The sequence below is a fragment of the Doryrhamphus excisus genome, chromosome 9 (genome assembly GCF_030265055.1).
Source record: "Doryrhamphus excisus isolate RoL2022-K1 chromosome 9, RoL_Dexc_1.0, whole genome shotgun sequence".
NCBI classification, from domain to species: Eukaryota; Metazoa; Chordata; class Actinopteri; order Syngnathiformes; family Syngnathidae; genus Doryrhamphus; species Doryrhamphus excisus.
This window is the reverse complement of record NC_080474.1, coordinates 16,761,331-16,778,386: the sequence shown is the minus strand read 5'-3', so window position 1 is coordinate 16,778,386 and position 17,056 is coordinate 16,761,331. Positions and strand designations below refer to the sequence as shown.

Sequence of the window (17,056 nt, the reverse complement as noted above, 5' to 3'; positions counted from 1 at the left end):
TCAGTGGCTCTGAACACAAGAATGAGCCCCAAGGGTCAGTAGTAAGTTTGTGGGTCAAAATACCTTATTCCAATATGATTGTTAATTGCTAAAATAGTTGTACTGTACAATAACACAGTACTTTTGTGTAGTACAAAAAGTACAAACAATGCATCATAATAACATACTAATAATGAATTCAGTAAATAATAAAGGCTTTATGCAAATAAAAAAGATCTACGCCAATCCTAGGTGAAAAGAATCTATTCTTCCTTGTAAAAATCTTTGTTTTGTGTTTTATTCTGATTATAATAATGTTTAACAAATGAAAGGCAAAATCACAAAATCATTCAAGGATCTTGAAAACAAATTGTCATCAGTATCGACAATAGTGTGCTGGGCCTGTGTTTACTTGGTATCGTACGGATACCAAATTGGCAGTATCGCCAAACAATACAAATTCAGGTTGCAGGGCAAAGATCAAACATTTGGTCACAGATCAGTTGCCGCTAGTGACGTCACGAGACCAAAGGTGCGTTCACGGACACAGCGGCTTCAGTTAGTCGTGCGACTTGGTAGTGACAGTAGCAAACGCTCAACAGGGAAGTAGAGGATACGTCGCTGGGCTGAAGACCCAAAACAGAAAAGACGCTTTGGAAGTGTGCTTTGTAACAGATATTTACTCTGCAGGTATGTAATATTCATTCTCCAGATCTGTCACAAACTGATGTTCGATGATACGAGCACTCGAAACAGCCTCGACGTGTTGTAGCTAGCAGCCGTAACCGAGCAGCAAGCAGCGGCGCCTTTAGCATGGATGAAACCAGCATCTCAGGGAAATGGTAATAGAATATAATATTAGAAATATAATTAATAGAAATAGGACTTTAAACTGAATGTACGTCCAACTGTTTGTTGCAAAGCATTCGCGTGATTCATTTTAGCTTTGTCGACACATTGAAATGTAATGTGTTCAACTTGTATGCTTTGTGACCTTGGTTACTTTTGTTATCCTGAGGTTGTGAAACACACAAATCCCTGGATATGATATTAAATATACATATGGAAACATATGGAAAACTGCACCGACGGGATTCATGTCGACGTGAATACATTGTGCAAATACGTCCTGCAGTTACATTCACATGCACTCATATCCTCTTAGAAGACAAGGCGTGTTTACATCCACAAACAAAAATGATATTTTCAATAATGTTGGCTAGAACACAATGACATCAAAGAGGAAACAAAGTTTTGCTTTATGTTAGGTTAATTTTGCCTTGGCAGTTTTGCAGCAGATGCTGATCATAACTATTATTTGTATACATACAGGAGGTTCTCGGTCGACATATAAGTCATATATTATTATAACAATAAATATGTAACTTCTAGAAAGCCAAAAATGTTAACGCAAAAGTTATCGTTTTACAATTTAACGTTTTCCATGTACCAAACACTTCAAAATGCATGTACCGTAATTTCTGGTTTATAAGTCGCAACTTTTTTCTCAAACTTTGAACTCTACGCCTAATATGTGGTATATATATTCTCATCCCGTCACATCTCCGATACTTCCGAACTAACTACTAATTATTTTTCCTGTTATTCCTTCAGATGCCTGACTCCAGTCCTACTTCTACGAGCCATGTCGAGCCCTCTTGCTGATCTTTCTTAGATGGCGACATGCCAACGCCACACCATTATGTCATCTTGAGCTCACACCGGCTTCCCTCTGATACTCACTCACATTCTTGAGTACCATTATGGCACCTGTTCCTCCAGGTATCCGTCTGCTGGTGTCTTTCAACAGGGACCAATGGTGAGTCTGGCTGTTGTGTTTGTCACAAACACTTTTGTTTTGCTGTCAGAAAATCACATGATTACGACAAATACAATTTTAATGAAACGTTCTTTGTATTCTATCATTGCGATTGTTTTTAGATCTCATTATAGTCTTGTCTTGTTGTAGAAGTTAAAACAGAAAATACCCATCAATGTGTGTCTGTTCTTTAGGTACAAAGCTCTGACCTTCAGCCTCACCTTCTTGCTTTACACCAGCTTCCACCTTTCCAGGAAACCAATCAGTATAGTCAAGGTAAAATAAGTGAAATTCATTGTTATTAGAGCCCCGTACACATGAACGACCACCCCTATAGTAACCTTTACACTTGCATTACCTCATATACTAAACATGTAAAACGTTAGTATTGTGAAATTTCCTCTTAAACATAATGTGGGTTGATTGCATGGCATTAAAAAAATGGCGTCAGTCTGTCATCCATATTCGCTGATGCTTGTCACTTGATTAGCAAAACTGCTACCTTTGTTTACATTACATTAGACCACTGTAATACGTAGGCTAAACAGGGTCACACAAGAGAGGAGTTCCGATCCAGACTAACCAGCAATTGTTGAATCTGCAAGTAATTGAAAGGCCGTAAAAATGTCTAGTTGTGACACGTCATTGACCCCCCCCAGCCCCACCTGCCATTGTTCACCTGCAACATAATCCCTAAAGACGCTTCACACACTGAAATGTACAGTTACACATCACTGATGTATGATAATGTAAGATGATTGATAAACAGATGAGGGCCACCAAGTGCGACATCTTAACGGCTGTTGAGAGTACGTTATCCATGGAAAATAATGTACATGGAGGTGTGGAATTCAAAGTAGTCGGCACAGAAGCTTTACATTGACTAGAAGCTCTAAATATCAGTTTTGGTTATTTTCCCTTTTTTTGCTTTAACTATTGCTTTTAGTGTTAATTCTTAAGAATTGTGGGTATGACATTTTCGAGCCATTCTCTGCACTCTATGACAATGGCCTCTGGTATTGTCTGGTTGACTGAGTGCTGTATTGTGAACCTTCACAGAGCGAGCTCCACAGAAACTGTTCACAAGTCATTGAAGGACCCACAATTGTCTCCAGCAGCGACAAGAGTGACGGACAGAAGTTCTTTCTACAGGCTCTTCACACCAACATGGACTGTAGTTGGAAGCCTTTTGGTTAGTATTTGCTTGAACCGGATTTCATTTAAAGGGTGCAAAAACACACACATGTATGTTTGTAATTGTATAGTAGTTTGTATTTGCTTTCAGTCTGATAGGTACACTTTATAAGAATACTACAATCTGATCTTGTGCAGTCATGTTTGAGTGAATCTCATTATTTTTACCCCTAGATAAAAACAATTACAAACAGCTGTTGGGAGCCATGGATTACTCCTTCCTTTGTGCTTATGCAGTGGGGATGTATCTCAGGTGAGATCCATTTTATTCTTACGATAGTGGATATTTATAGTAGGGGGAAAATGTGTGTTCATGAAGGGGTCCAACATTTCTTTCTGGAAGCATGCATAAAAGGACACACTTGGGTCTGACAAAGGAGAGAAATGCAATTTCTGGACTATAAAGCTGCACCTATTAAATTTAAAAAGATTTATATGTACAGTATAGAGGCCACACCAATCGATGAACCACAGATGTCCACTTTGTAACATGGGATATTTGGTACACAGAATGCTTTTTTCCAAAGTGCCAAACAGTGCTTGTAAAACGGCTGGTTAAACAGTAGCCTACCACTCATCGTCATTCATCGCTGTCCTCGCCCTCCTGCCGGGAACTAAAACCAGTAAAGCCAAGTGTTGGAGCCAAACAGCTACACAATTCCCTCGCTACACGTGCCTCCGGTCTCTCCATTTTTTGTTGTCGCTCCTGCCGCCAACCCTTCCCCAAGGCAAATCAGCCTTAGAGCTTGTGCTCTCCTCTCCAGAACGCAGCAGTTTAACCCCCGAAACATACGGTGACAGTGGACCTCCCGACCCTGCTCCATGCTGCCAAAATCCATTGGCAGATTTGAGTAAATGCGACTCGATCGATCGCCTTCCACCTGACAACTGCATCACATGCACTCCTCCATGTGCAGATCGATACGGAAATATTATTACTCTGAAACGTAAATCATTTGCATTTGTAATGAATATCATTATCAGGAACACAGTGGAAAGTAAATTACTGTCTGACCAGGACTGAAACATAAACATTCTATATTTTTATATAGAGAAGGTTTTGGCACATAGCCCTCATGCTTTTTAGTGCCAAAGTGCTTTGTTACAAAATAACCACACATAAGGTAAGACTGAAAAACATTTACTTTGGCATAAATTCTCCTCCCTCACCTCCATTTTTTTGTGTTTTTCACTGATCACCTTTGCAGTGGTATCATTGGCGAACGCCTGCCGATTCGCCTGTACTTGACCGTGGGTATGCTGGCTAGTGGCCTTTTCACCTGCCTGTTTGGACTGGGCTACATCTACAACATCCACAGTCTGGGCTTCTATATCTTTGTACAGGTGAGATACTTATAGGTTATCACATGGTTTGTCTGGTATCAGGCCAGGTATGGTCTGATACCAGAAAGTTTTCTGATTGTTTCAGGTGGCTAATGGATTAGTCCAAACCACTGGCTGGCCCAGTGTTGTAACCTGCATTGGCAACTGGCTTGGAAAGGGAAGGTAAGGTCCAATTACTTTTCAGTTTGATAAATGATGAAGTTAAAGGATTCTTTTCAATTTTAATTAATTTGTTGTACATTGGTCATTAGCAACTTTATTCTGCTATTTAGTTTGCTGCTGTCTCAATCAGGCGTGGACTCGTCATGGGGATTTGGAACTCTCACACTTCAGTGGGAAACATCTTGGGTTCTTTGATCGCTGGTTATTGGGTTTCCTCCAACTGGGGCTTGTCCTTCATCATCCCAGGCCTCATCATTGCAGCCATGGGTGTTATCTGTTTCCTTTTTCTTATTGAGCGTAAGTACAGCCGCCTTCTTTGCTGGAATTCTTCAACATACTGTAAGAAGGGACTGGTTCTGAAAAGTGACACTTAATTTTAGGTGATATTTTTATCAATTTGAGCAATCATACATGGCAGCTTGTTTTTTTCAAACTATCTGTACACTATTACCAGCCATAAAGGACTGAAATTGATTTGAGATGAACAAATACAAAGCTTTCATCTTATCCACTTGTCTTTGTTTTGTGTACATATTTTACTGGGAAGGCCAGTGTTCCCAAACAGGAGATTTGAATGACAGAAGCGCTGGCTTTGGTCGCTATGACAACCACAGGCTAGGCTGCACTGTAATAGCTTCGAGTCGATACATAATGCAAAGTGTGAGAAATGGGTATGCCTCTGTAATGTCAACGCTCCTTGCAGAAAATCAGACTAAGAGTACATCCTGCTGTGTTGTTTCTTTGAATGGCATTAATCCCCCCCCCCCTTTTTTTTTCTTCTCAGATCCAAATGACCTGAAAAGCTTGGACAGTGACAGTTGCTCTCCAGGAAAGAGTGTTGGTAGACTCTTTGTTTTACTTTTTACTTTTTGACGCTCAGTTAAAATGTTTTTTTTTATTGCAATTCTCATGTTGTTTGTACACTGTATGAGTCTGTATGAGTGTAGTTAAAAACGTGTAGTTAAAACGTCCTTGCTAGCAGCTTGCTAATACATGTAAACAGGAACCCGTCTATGATCGTCACAGTCATCAGCAATTGAGTGTAGTTCTTGTGCTAACTAACACGTGAAATGTATCGATAGTTTTACAATCATAGTTGCAAACAATATTAAAATGCATTTAAATGACCATTTAAGGTCACTTTTACCTTCACTGGAGACTTGATTCCCTCCTAAAACATGATCAACACAGCCACCACCTAAGTGTTTTGCCCGGAGTTACTTTTTTAATTAATTTATGATGCTTTCATTTGCAACGTTCTTTGGCTCAATTTTTATTCATTTATTCATCATTCATATACAATTATATGCATTTTGAATAGTTTTCTGCATGTAAAGCTATAATTGTAATACTATAAAACATGTTTGGTGTTAACATTTGGGATTTTTTTGGAACAAATTAATTGGATTTACATTGTTTCTTATGGGAAAGATGATTCTGTTGGAAATGATACTTTTGTGTTCCTATGATTTGATTATGACTGTTATTTGTTGATTTGGAATTATATTTGAAGTTTAAGGTTATTTGCATCTGTTTGAGCAGGTGCCAACTAAGACTTGGAAAGGAATAAGAGCACACACCGAGATGTTTCTCCATTATAAGGATAAAAAAGCCCAGGTATGTTCCATGTTGCATGTTATCATGTTTTATTTATTACAATCTCCACAATAGACAAGTTCAAAAGAAGGCTTTTATAAAGTTTATCATTTTTGTGATGTGATTGACACATTCCAAAGAATACCACATTTTCCTTGGCAAAATTCCCATTGAAAATGAGAAATTTTGTCTTTCTTGAAATTTCACAAAATGTCTTAACTGAGTCACACCATAAAAACGTTCAGCTCATGCAGGACATCCAGGCTATTTTTCATATTTCAAAACATTTTGTCCCACAAATTCCACCTTTTTCTCCAACACTCTACTCTAACATTCTGAAGATCAAATGCAATTAGATCTTGAGAATTCTTACTACTTCCACATTTATCCACATTTCACCTTATTGAGGACATTCAGGTTATCTATTCTTCATTTCATTTGCGGTTTTCCCCGCCTGTGCCTATGTATTTTTATTCTCTCCTTCAGAGTTGTGGCACAGAACTTTTGTTGCCAAAGGAAGGCTCGCGTGTGCTCGTGCAGCCAGTTGTGGTGGTGAGGAGTGAGTCCGAGCCGTCTGCCATCAGCTTCATGGGAGCCCTACGTATACCAGTCAGTTATGCATACATACAGACCCATCCTGATGTGTTGCATGGTACTGTTGGATCTATTTTCGTTGGTCACCTCATCAAGTGAACTTGTGCATATTTATTGAACTGCATTGATACTGAGCATGAAAATACTAATTTGGATAAAAGTAATTTTGTACACATTCAAATTCAACAACTATGTTGATTTCATTTTACTAATTTGTTGTCTTTCTCTGCAGGGTGTCATTGAGTTTTCTCTTTGTCTGCTTTTTGCAAAGCTGGTCAGCTATACCTTCCTCTTCTGGCTACCTCTTTACATCACTAAAGCAGGTGAATTCCTAAAACACAGTGATGATTTTCCCATTTTGAGCCTACAGTATATTGGATTTTAACTCTTTGTGTTTGCCAGCTCACCTGGATGCCAAGAAGGCTGGAGATCTTTCCACCCTGTTTGACGTGGGAGGCATAATTGGTATGTTTTGTCTTAGTGGAAGTGGTGTCTAGTGTGTGTGATTTCCAGTCTTGTCCCTTCTATGTGTTAAGACCTACAAGATATGCATATGTTTTGACATATACACTCCTGATCAAATGCTTAACCCTTTAGAAATGTTTCAGTTTTTATACCATTATTTAAAAGATTGTAGCTTGAAAATGGTAGCATATAAAGGCACACTGTAAATGAGGAAAAATAATCATAATGACCCAAAGTTTCTGATGAGAGTAAATTCACTCATCTAATTAGCATATTATGATGTCAACAGGCTCAGAAATGGTCAGATGCCTGTCTCATACTGTATCTCTAAGTAGAGCTTCAAAATGCAAAAAGAAGAAATAAGGGAGACACGAAAAACATTTTGTAAACAATTTATGGCAAGCAAGCATTAAAGTGAAATATGTTGTTCATTAGCTGATCTTAAAATTTTGATCAGGACTGTATATTTCTACGGACATAATTATGTATAGCCGGAATCATCAATACAAGCAGTTCTCCTCACTGGTCATCACTGTTTTAAAATTCAAATGTAGCAATGTAATGTGACTATGTTCATTTTCGTGATATCTGTGTGTGCCTGAGCATCTTGTGTCTTGTGCAGGAGGGATATTTGCCGGAGTAATCTCTGATAAACTCGGGAAGAGAGCCACCACCTGTGCAGTCATGTTGCTGCTTGCTGCTCCTACAGTACGTTTTCTTTCTCCGCCACTGGCTCCAATCTAGATTGCCCAGTGTGGGGGTGGATAATGGGTTAGGGTTTTGAATTATATTGTCAGACTGTCAGAAATTAAAATGGATGACTTTTCTAATGTTCAAAATCCAGTCAAGTAATCATATTTCAAATGTTAAAATTGGATTTCACTTTGACTGTCGTGTTTTTTTCCTATCACAGCTATATGGCTTCTCAATGATCAGCGAGCTTGGTCATGGACCAACCATTGGTAAGAGCAAGAACTTTTTTTTTGTTTGTTGTAATAGCACCATAGATGTATGACATTTATTACCATAAATTCCTATGTGGCATAAAGTAAGCATTGTCTGGCATGAATAAACTAAGATGCAAATACAAGGCATTCAAAAGACGCATTCAAAGATGTGAAGTAGTATTCTACTAGTTCTCAGGCGTCAGTAATGTTGCTGTAATGTTCAGTGAGGCACAAAATCACCAGACTGCATCGCTGGAACTACAGGCTACTGTTGTGACCGTAACCCACGGCAAGATGAAACACTACTGTGAACACATGATGTCACTTCCTGTCCAGTGCTCACTCTGCTCCTCTCGGGAACACATTCATAGCAACGGCAATGAGCTTTAACATTATTTATGTCTTAAATAACTTATTTATTCTTATGTTTATTGGGTAATATGAGTCCAAAAGTGACTTTTGGGGTGTTATTTCAGAGAAGGTTGTAAACCTTATTGCTATAACGACAATAATATTCCATTAATAAATAAGGAATCCTACTTTGAGGAAGTGACTTGGAACCACTTAACCACGATAAACAACGTATTACTTACCTAAGACATAACATTCATAGTTATATGCAATTTGTGTTTTACAGGAGTGCTTTTAGTATGTGGAGGTCTTGTTAATGGCCCTTATGCACTCATCACGACTGCTGTGTCTGCTGATTTGGTGAGTTTCTAATTCAGTATTGATTATAGTATATTCCGGGTTAATAATAACGCTCATGAACATTTTGTATGATTTCTTGTTGAAGGAGTCAATATTGACAATACTGGGTTGGGGTTGATCTAGATGTCTAGGAAAAATAGATTGTCGTTGTATGTGGTCATAATGCTAGTATGACATTTTATTGTTATTAATGTTTAATGTAATTATTAAATCGCAGGAGGTCATTACTCAATATAAGTCTGACTCATGGTGTCATCGTAGATTACAGTATAAGGATAAAATCATCACACAGCAACTTAACACTCAAAAGGTAGCTAAGAAATATCCAAATTATATCCCAAAATATACAAAAATATCCCCAATATACAATAATGCATTTATTCCCAGCAGAGCAGTTCATTGGCTAATGGCTAACATGCTCCCAGGCCACCAGTGGGAGCTCATGAGCTCAGCTCCGGAGCTGAGCAAGCTGAATTCATTGTTGAGCTACGAGTTCATTGTTCACAATCAAAACTATTGTTTATACAGAACACTCTAATTATTTTATTATTTAGAGGGAAAAAATCAATAATATGCTTGTTAAACAACCCTCTCTCTCTCCTTTCTCTATTAGGGAACCCACAAGAGTCTCAAAGGCAATGCCAGAGCATTGTCAACGGTCACTGCCATTATTGATGGGACGGGGTCTGTTGGTCAGTATCATTAAGTTGGTTTGAATCCTTTTTAAAATAAATATGGCTAGTTGCTTTGCAAATTTTTCCGTAAATGAGGGTGACAAACCCCCCCCCCACAAAACATTAAGTTGGGGGTTGGCAGCCTTCACAATCAACCTTTACCATCAAAAGAACCATACTGCCTCCTCTTCCAGGAGTGAAAACATTCTGCAAAACATTACACAGCTTGTAAACTTTGAAAAATGTTAATCTTTTGAAAATTCATCAAACAGAAGTGTGAAGTGCACGTGTGACCCCAGCTAAACGGGATACTCTGACGTTACGTTAGTAGTAAACATTTACTGTTTAGCATAGAACCACAAAAGTAGAAAATGATAAATAATTCAGACATTGAATATGATGATAATGTTGTCTTCATCACAATTGTTGATTGTTTTGTGGATTTGTCTACAGGTGCAGCAATGGGACCCCTGCTGGCTGGGGTGTTATCTGCAGGTGGTTGGGATCAGGTGTTCTACATGCTCATGACTGCTGACTTCCTTGCTTTACTGGTAGGTTATTTAACTATATAGACATTAATATTAGTAGTTTTGTGGTTGAAGTGCTGTTATTATTAATGTTATTTTTTATTATGGCTGTGTATACTGTATGTATATAATGGATAATTAGCCTACTTAAAATAGGAAAAAAGTCAAAATGATTGCCTCATAAAGCTAATAACTGGTTGGGCCACCGTTAGCAGTCAACTGCAGTCAAGGGGTTGCGATAACTTGTAATTAGCCTTTTTACAGTGCTGTGGAGGTCCACTCATCTTTTCAGAATTGTTGTCATTCAGCCACATTGGAGGGTTTTCCAGCATGGACCGCCTTTTTAAGGTCAATCCTGACCATTTTGTTTTTCTTCAGCCATTCAGAGGTGGACTTGATGGTGTGTTTTGGATCAAAACCCAAGCAAAACCCATATTGAGGTCGCAAACAGAGGGCTGGACATCCTCCTTTAGGATTTTTTTGGTAGACAGCACAATTCATGGTTCCATTTATCACAGCAAGTTTTCCAGGTCCTGAAGCAGCAAAGCAGCCCCAGAGCATCATACTACCACCACCATATTTTACTGTTGGTATGAGGCTTTTTTTCTGAAATGTGGGTGGCGTTACTTTTCAACTTTTGTATCCTCAGACCACAGAGTATTTTCCCAAAAGGTCTTAGGGATCATCAACATTGAGATGAGTCTTTTTCATGTTGGAACTCTGCCATGCAGGCCACTTTTGCCCAGCGTCTTTCTTATGGTGGAGTTATGAACACAGACTTTAACTAAGGCAAGTGACGTCTGCAATTCTTTGGATGTCGTTGTTTGGTCTTTTATGACCTCTTGGAGGAGTCGTCGCTGTGCTCTTGGGGTCATTTTGTTTGGCCGCCCGCCCCTGGGAAGGTTCATCACTGTTCTATGTTTTTGACATTTGCGGATAATGCCACTCTCTCACTGTGATTGGCTGAAGTCCCAAAGCTTTAGAAATGGTTTTATCACCTTTTCCAGACCAATAGATCTCAATTACGGTACTTTCTTTCTCATTTGTTCCTGAATTTCTTTAGACCTCGGCATGATGTCTGGATTTTGAGGAGCTTTTGGTTGACTTCACTTTGTCAGGCAGGTCCTATTTAAGTGATTTTTTTTTTTTATCGAGAACAGGTATGGCAGAGGCCTGGTGTGTGGCTAAAGAAACTGAACTCGGGTGTGATAAACCACAGTTATGTTTTAATGGGGGGCAGTCACTTTTTCTATACAGAGCCATGTAGGTTTTGGTATTTCCTTCTTAATAATAAAAAAAGTTTAATTAAAAAACTGCATTGTGTTCAGTTGTATTGTCAGCGGCCAATATTTAAATATGCTTGATGATCTGAAACATTCGAGTGTGACAAATATGCAAAAAAAAAAAGAAAGGAAGGTGGCAAACACTTTTTCACACCACTGTAAATCCAAGCCATTATTATCACAGTCCAGTGGTTTATATTCTCTGGTGTGGCATGTTGTTTACTGTGTGAAGACAGCATTGATGAGAGGAATTATCCTCTCATCCACTGAGATGGGTCAGTGGATCCTTGTTTAGTCATCTACGTTTATAAGTGAAATAACCTCATATTTTTCTTCTGGCCACTTTGCAGCTTTTGCTAAGGCTTGTGATGAAGGAGTTGTCCTCAGCGAAATCCCGACCCATCTCTTCTGTAGAGTGAGTTATAGCCTACTCCATCTTTGGGTTGTCACTTCACTCAGCAGGTTTCCTATCAGATCCACATTTAGATTCAAGTATTTATGGTGAAAATACAAACTGACAGCATGACTTACAAGGAGTCAGAGTCAATCTTAGACAACCATTTAATGGTGTAAGTAGCTTTTCACATGCAGATTATAAATTTGTCATAAATTAGCTGCACCGCTGTATAAACCGCATGGTTCAACGATAAAGTCGAGGGTTATGCATCTGAATTTACAGTCATTTTTTAAAATGACAATTTTATCAGAGAATTACCTGTCAGCAGTTTGCAGTTTTTGCTATTTTAATAAAACGTATTTCAGCTGTTTCCATCAAAGCTAATCATTTTGTTTGAAAATAAACTTTACTGTAACTGTAACTTTGGTGAGGTAGTTCATCCCTGAATGTACTTACTTCACATGCGTTACAGGAATAATTCTACAAACAAGTTGAATTATTCGGAAAAGAATGTTTGCAACTGAGGGAATCTTTTGTTGTCTTGCAATAACTGGAAGATGAACTCTTTGTGCAGCAATATTGTCACGTCGGCTAAATAAATATTTGTACATTAAAAAAGCATGATCTTTACTCAGCATATTTCATGTCAGTATAATTGCACCCCTTATAGTGATTTTTATTGTACGTTCTCTCAAAGTTCTCCCGACTGTAAAACTAGATGACACACTTTATCAGTGTGATGTTAATGTTTTTCTCTACTTCACAGGTTGAAGGAGCACTGACCACTGATTGCACTGCCTCAACACAGAAGTACCCAAACACAAAAGCACATGTAAACAACTGACAATACAACACAATACGTACACCACTTGTCATGTTGAAGTCACCCAGAACAGCACTTCATTTCAGTCTGGGATTCAACTTGTAAAATTACGTTTACTTGTAAATTTGAAATTACAAGGCAACATATTTGGCATTTTCACAACATTACTACAAATTTAGATTATCCATTTTGGACAAAACATTGAAACATTTTGGTTGTTATTTTTTTTAATGAAATTCACTTTTTTGCTGTAATTTCACAGAACTGTGCTGCACGTGTATTGACCATTTAACCTTTTAAAACCACCAGATGTCAGTACAGTCACTGCAGTACAGTACAGTACAGCGTGTAGCTGGGTTGCTTATTGTAGTAACTGCTATACAGTGCTTGGATCGATGAACATGTACGATACATCCACGGCAACAGAGAATGTCAGCTAAAAGCTCAATAAAACCAATTTTAGAAAAACGGAAAACAATTCAAACCTTAAGCACATTACTGCGCGTATGTGGAAAACAAACAAACACAGAGGCATTTTACAGTAGCACTCGAAATTTTTACTTTCATTGTCATCCACATTGATCTTGTAGATGCAGAGAAAACGAGCATACTTGCCCTTTTTCGGGCCAGTGTTTTAAAGCCTTGGTTGTTATGTTTTCCGAGCAGTTAAAGGACACTTTGTCCAAATTTAGAATTTTGTCCATCATGAACACAGACGTCTTACTCTTTTCTGTGTGTTCTAAAGATAGATAAAAAGAGACAGCTCATTACTATAAAGCCTTCTGAAAAAGCAATCAATGCTTAATTAACACATAATATGACATGCATGTTAACCAAGCTACAGTGATGTTATTATTTACATTGATACGTCAATCAAACTATGTTACTGACACATAGTAGACAATTCACCATACCACATTGGCTATCTACTCGCCGCCTTGCGACTTGTTTCACCACACACTTGCTCAAAGTGCCTCAGACCACTACCAAAAAGGTAAGGATACATTTTGTAGATGTCACGAGGTGTAGGCATTTCCTTCCTCGGAAGGAAGTTCAGATAATGCTTAAAAAAGGACCAAAATACGGCAAAGTACTGTAAGATTTATCTAAGGTGAATGTACCATGTCACTACATGGGTACAGCGTGTATATAAAACCATAACTCCTTGTTGGTGTTTTAAATAGCCGTCTTTGTAGGCAGCTTAGATGTGTCTCAGTACATCCAGTCTTGAGCTGTCTCTTTTTATGTTTTTATACCTTTAGAATACACACAAAAGAGAGAGATTTCAAAATCTCAGATTTCTTTTAGTACAAGGCTACTGCTTCTAAAAAATGTTTTTGAAAGTCTAGAAATAATTAAAATAATTGTTTTTTTAATTATTTTTGTAATTTTAATTCTATTGCTATGAAAGTGATTATACTGTAACTCTCATCACTGAAAGAACAACCCACACCTTATCAAATTGGAAAGTAAGGAATGCATTGTAACCCCTTTTTTAAGTCGGCCCCCTTTATGTTGACAACACAGTTTTCATCCTAGTACTAAACAGTGAGCACTTCATTCGGCGTCATCATACGTGGTTGAGCGCTTTTTTTGACATGGCATTTGCGACCCAAAGGGTTAGACTTCTTAGCACATTTAAATTTTGCACAAATTTTCAACAAAGTGCCGTATGTTAAAAAATCCTTTATATTTATTGGTTCTCTCGACGTGAGTTAGTCAGTGTTCTATTTTTCATTACGTTCCTGATCTGTTCTAAAGAACAGTGCATGAGATCTGCCTCCAAGGGAACTCTAGTCAGGGAAAAATATGTAAATACCGAATACGTTTGACCGAAATAAACACTCCGATGATATGCCTTGAAAAATAGAGATTCATAATTTTTGGCTGCATTTGCACAAAATCTTTGGGAGCAGCCGTGTAGTTTTACATTATTAGAACTGTGTGAATGCTGAAGATATATATTACATGTTATTAAGCACCAAAATGAATTTATTTATCTTTCAATTTACTCATCCAGGATGCAAAATCCACAAAAACCCTTTGATTTGGAGAAGTATTACTTCTTCCACATTTCTGAAATGATTACAACACCAAACCATTCAGCTCATTCGGACATCTATTTTGACATTTGAAAATGATTGGGTTTTTTTCAAATTTTTCAAACCATTCATGCTAACAATATTAAAATTCCCCACTTTGTCTGTAATTCCATATTGTCTGCACAGCATTTCAGTTGACTTGCAGCCCTTCAGCATTCACACACAGTTTATCCAGAAATTGCCTACTCTGATTTGCTTTGAGATTTCTTTGAAAATGAAACCAAGCAGTGGCCTACTTAAAATTGGCAAAAATCTGTTCATATTTTCTGACAAATGTTTACTGGCATTGACCTTTATATACCTCATCTAACTAGAGTACAACGAATGAGTTATAGACTATAATTGTGAGAAAACAAGGCGGCAACAAAACATGTTTTATTGTTTTTTTTTTTCATTGTCGTGCTTGTGGGACCAGTGTTAAACAAGGTTTTAACTTTTGTGTTTATTTTGATGAAGATAAAGCCTCAATGGCAGGTCAGTCACCTGTTTTTACGGTGTATCCAGAAAGTACTCGCAGCACTCCATTTTATGTCACAGCCTTATTCCAATTTTATTTCCATCTACACATAATAATCCACGGTTTTTGCAAATGGATTAAACATGTACTTTGCTGAATGCTAAAAATTGAGCTTAGGCGCATCATGTTTACACTGATCCTCCTTGGGGGAGGCCCAGCGGTCAATTCACCCCCTGTTTCATGTGATCACGTCTGAGCAGAATGGGGACGCGAGTATCCCACCTGTAGAGGGCTCCCATTTGCCACACATATTGGAGGAAATGACCTAGACCACAAATACATGGTACAATTTTTTTACATTATTTTTTCTTTACCCCTCACGTCTCCCCCACGAGAATCCAGCCCTGGGCAATTGTCTATGTGACCCATCGCTAGAACCTCCACTGGTCGGGATTGTTTCCAGGCATCAGACTGGGGAGGGGTACAGAAACATTTTTGCCTTTTTGAAGGAAAAAAAAAGTGAAAAAATGAAATGCTTTGAAAACTTTCTGGATGCACTGTATCTGCTTTACATGACTATTGAAAAAGAAAACCCATAAAACGCTTAAGTGTCTGCAGTGAAACACAAATCTCAGTTCACTGTCATTTGAATTCATTTAAATGTTCCACATGGCAACAGTAACTAAAGCTGTTAAGCACAATATCCCCAAATGAACACACAGGAAAGTCAGTAAAGGGACCTAAAATTGAGCCTTGTTGCACCCCGCATGATGGAGGAGTAGAGGAGGAGTTTCTGACATTTTATTTGTTCAACTCTTGCAACATTTTTGTACTTGGGTGTGTCAAAATACTGTATGTATGAGCTAGGGTTGGGCGATATTTAATACCGGTATAGATTCTATCAATGATAAGAAAATTACGGTATAAGTGATGAACGTAAGCAAGTTGAAGTTGATGACCGTGAATGAAATGCTGTCATTAGGACAAAATCATTATAAACACTGAACAATCCCCTCCCAACCGAAACAAGTTGAATTGGCGATAAACGTCAGCTGAATCTGACGTGTGCAAGCTAGCAGGGTTTTAGCTTGCGTGGTTGTAAAGTTAGCCAATTTGTTACCAATAAATAAATGTGCTTTACAATTTGAAAAAACAAGTGTATTTCATTATATGCCTTAAGGTTTGTAGCTTTTTATACAAGACTCTGCTGAATAAAAATTTTAGATCGTTTTATATCGTCATATCACTATATAGCCTAAAAATATAGTGATATACGTTATGATCCATATCGCCCAACCCTGGTAAGAACTAAGGCTGTCAAGCCCCCAAATGTTGTTGCAGGTTTTATGTAGAATATGTGTTAAAGAGTATAAAAAAGTTCACCAAAGAGTTTTGATTGTCATTAAGAAAACCCCTATTTGTCACTTTGTAGAATAAAGCACTATATATGTATTTGTCTCCATTAAAAATGGACATTATTGAATTAAAACAAATGAAAACCGGACAACACTTTTAATGAAACTTAAGTGTTGGATAACAATAGGTACTGTCTATTTTTAATATAATATATGAATGTTAAATTTGGGGATAATTGCCTTCAATGGTGGTAGCACTGAGACAAGTGTGTTTCTTAGCTGTATTTAATGCATGTTAATGGTGGGCCTTCTGTTGAAACTGTGTGCCTTTTTGGTCATTTTACAGGCAGTCGATAATAAAAAAAAATGAAAACTCTACAGTCTTGCCCTCATTTTGTTCACTCCCCTCGATTGAAACTCGCATAACCGTTGTGCGGACTGTATTTTTGATAGCTTTCAGTGCACTACTAAGACTGAATAAATCAAGTAATGGCCAGGAGTGGACTTCAGGCTCAGCTGGAGTTGGCAGGTGTCATCCTAAATAGCAAGAGAATCCCACTCAGTGACACAGACAGACTAGAATTAAAATACAGACAGTTCAGTCTAGACGTATTTGGACTGTCAAGA

General features: G+C 38.0%; 1 protein-coding gene across 2 annotated transcripts; it reads left to right on the top strand.

Moving 5' to 3' along the window:
* Positions 1 to 471: 471 nt before the first annotated feature.
* Positions 472 to 16,801, top strand: slc37a1 (solute carrier family 37 member 1). 2 transcript variants are annotated; one of them, XR_009131706.1, is made up of 21 exons: positions 472 to 669; positions 1,594 to 1,798; positions 1,993 to 2,074; positions 2,858 to 2,990; positions 3,167 to 3,245; positions 4,201 to 4,336; positions 4,422 to 4,498; positions 4,629 to 4,795; positions 5,283 to 5,335; positions 6,041 to 6,115; positions 6,581 to 6,703; positions 6,921 to 7,011; positions 7,091 to 7,153; positions 7,776 to 7,861; positions 8,067 to 8,115; positions 8,738 to 8,811; positions 9,425 to 9,503; positions 9,939 to 10,036; positions 11,076 to 11,130; positions 11,646 to 11,710; positions 12,459 to 12,476. XR_009131706.1 is itself a non-coding variant. In XM_058082741.1 (20 exons), the coding sequence occupies exons 2-20, from the start codon at positions 1,743 to 1,745 to the stop codon at positions 12,472 to 12,474; spliced, it is 1,602 nt and encodes a 533-aa protein (XP_057938724.1). In that variant the 5' UTR covers positions 476 to 669; positions 1,594 to 1,742; the 3' UTR covers positions 12,475 to 16,801. The 2 variants fall into 2 exon arrangements, 1 of the variants encoding a protein (XP_057938724.1); XM_058082741.1 differs by lacking the exon at positions 11,076 to 11,130 and having other exon boundaries at positions 476 to 669; positions 12,459 to 16,801.
* Positions 16,802 to 17,056: the final 255 nt, after the last annotated feature.

Coding starts and splice junctions, on each gene's coding strand:
- slc37a1 (XM_058082741.1), top strand. CDS start 1,743: ATGGCACCTGTTCCTCCAGGTATCCGTCTGCTGGTGTCTTTCAACAGG. Junction 8,812..9,424: donor CTGCTGTGTCTGCTGATTTG/GTGAGTTTCTAA, acceptor TTTCTCTATTAG/GGAACCCACAAGAGTCTCAA. Junction 9,504..9,938: donor TGATGGGACGGGGTCTGTTG/GTCAGTATCATT, acceptor ATTTGTCTACAG/GTGCAGCAATGGGACCCCTG.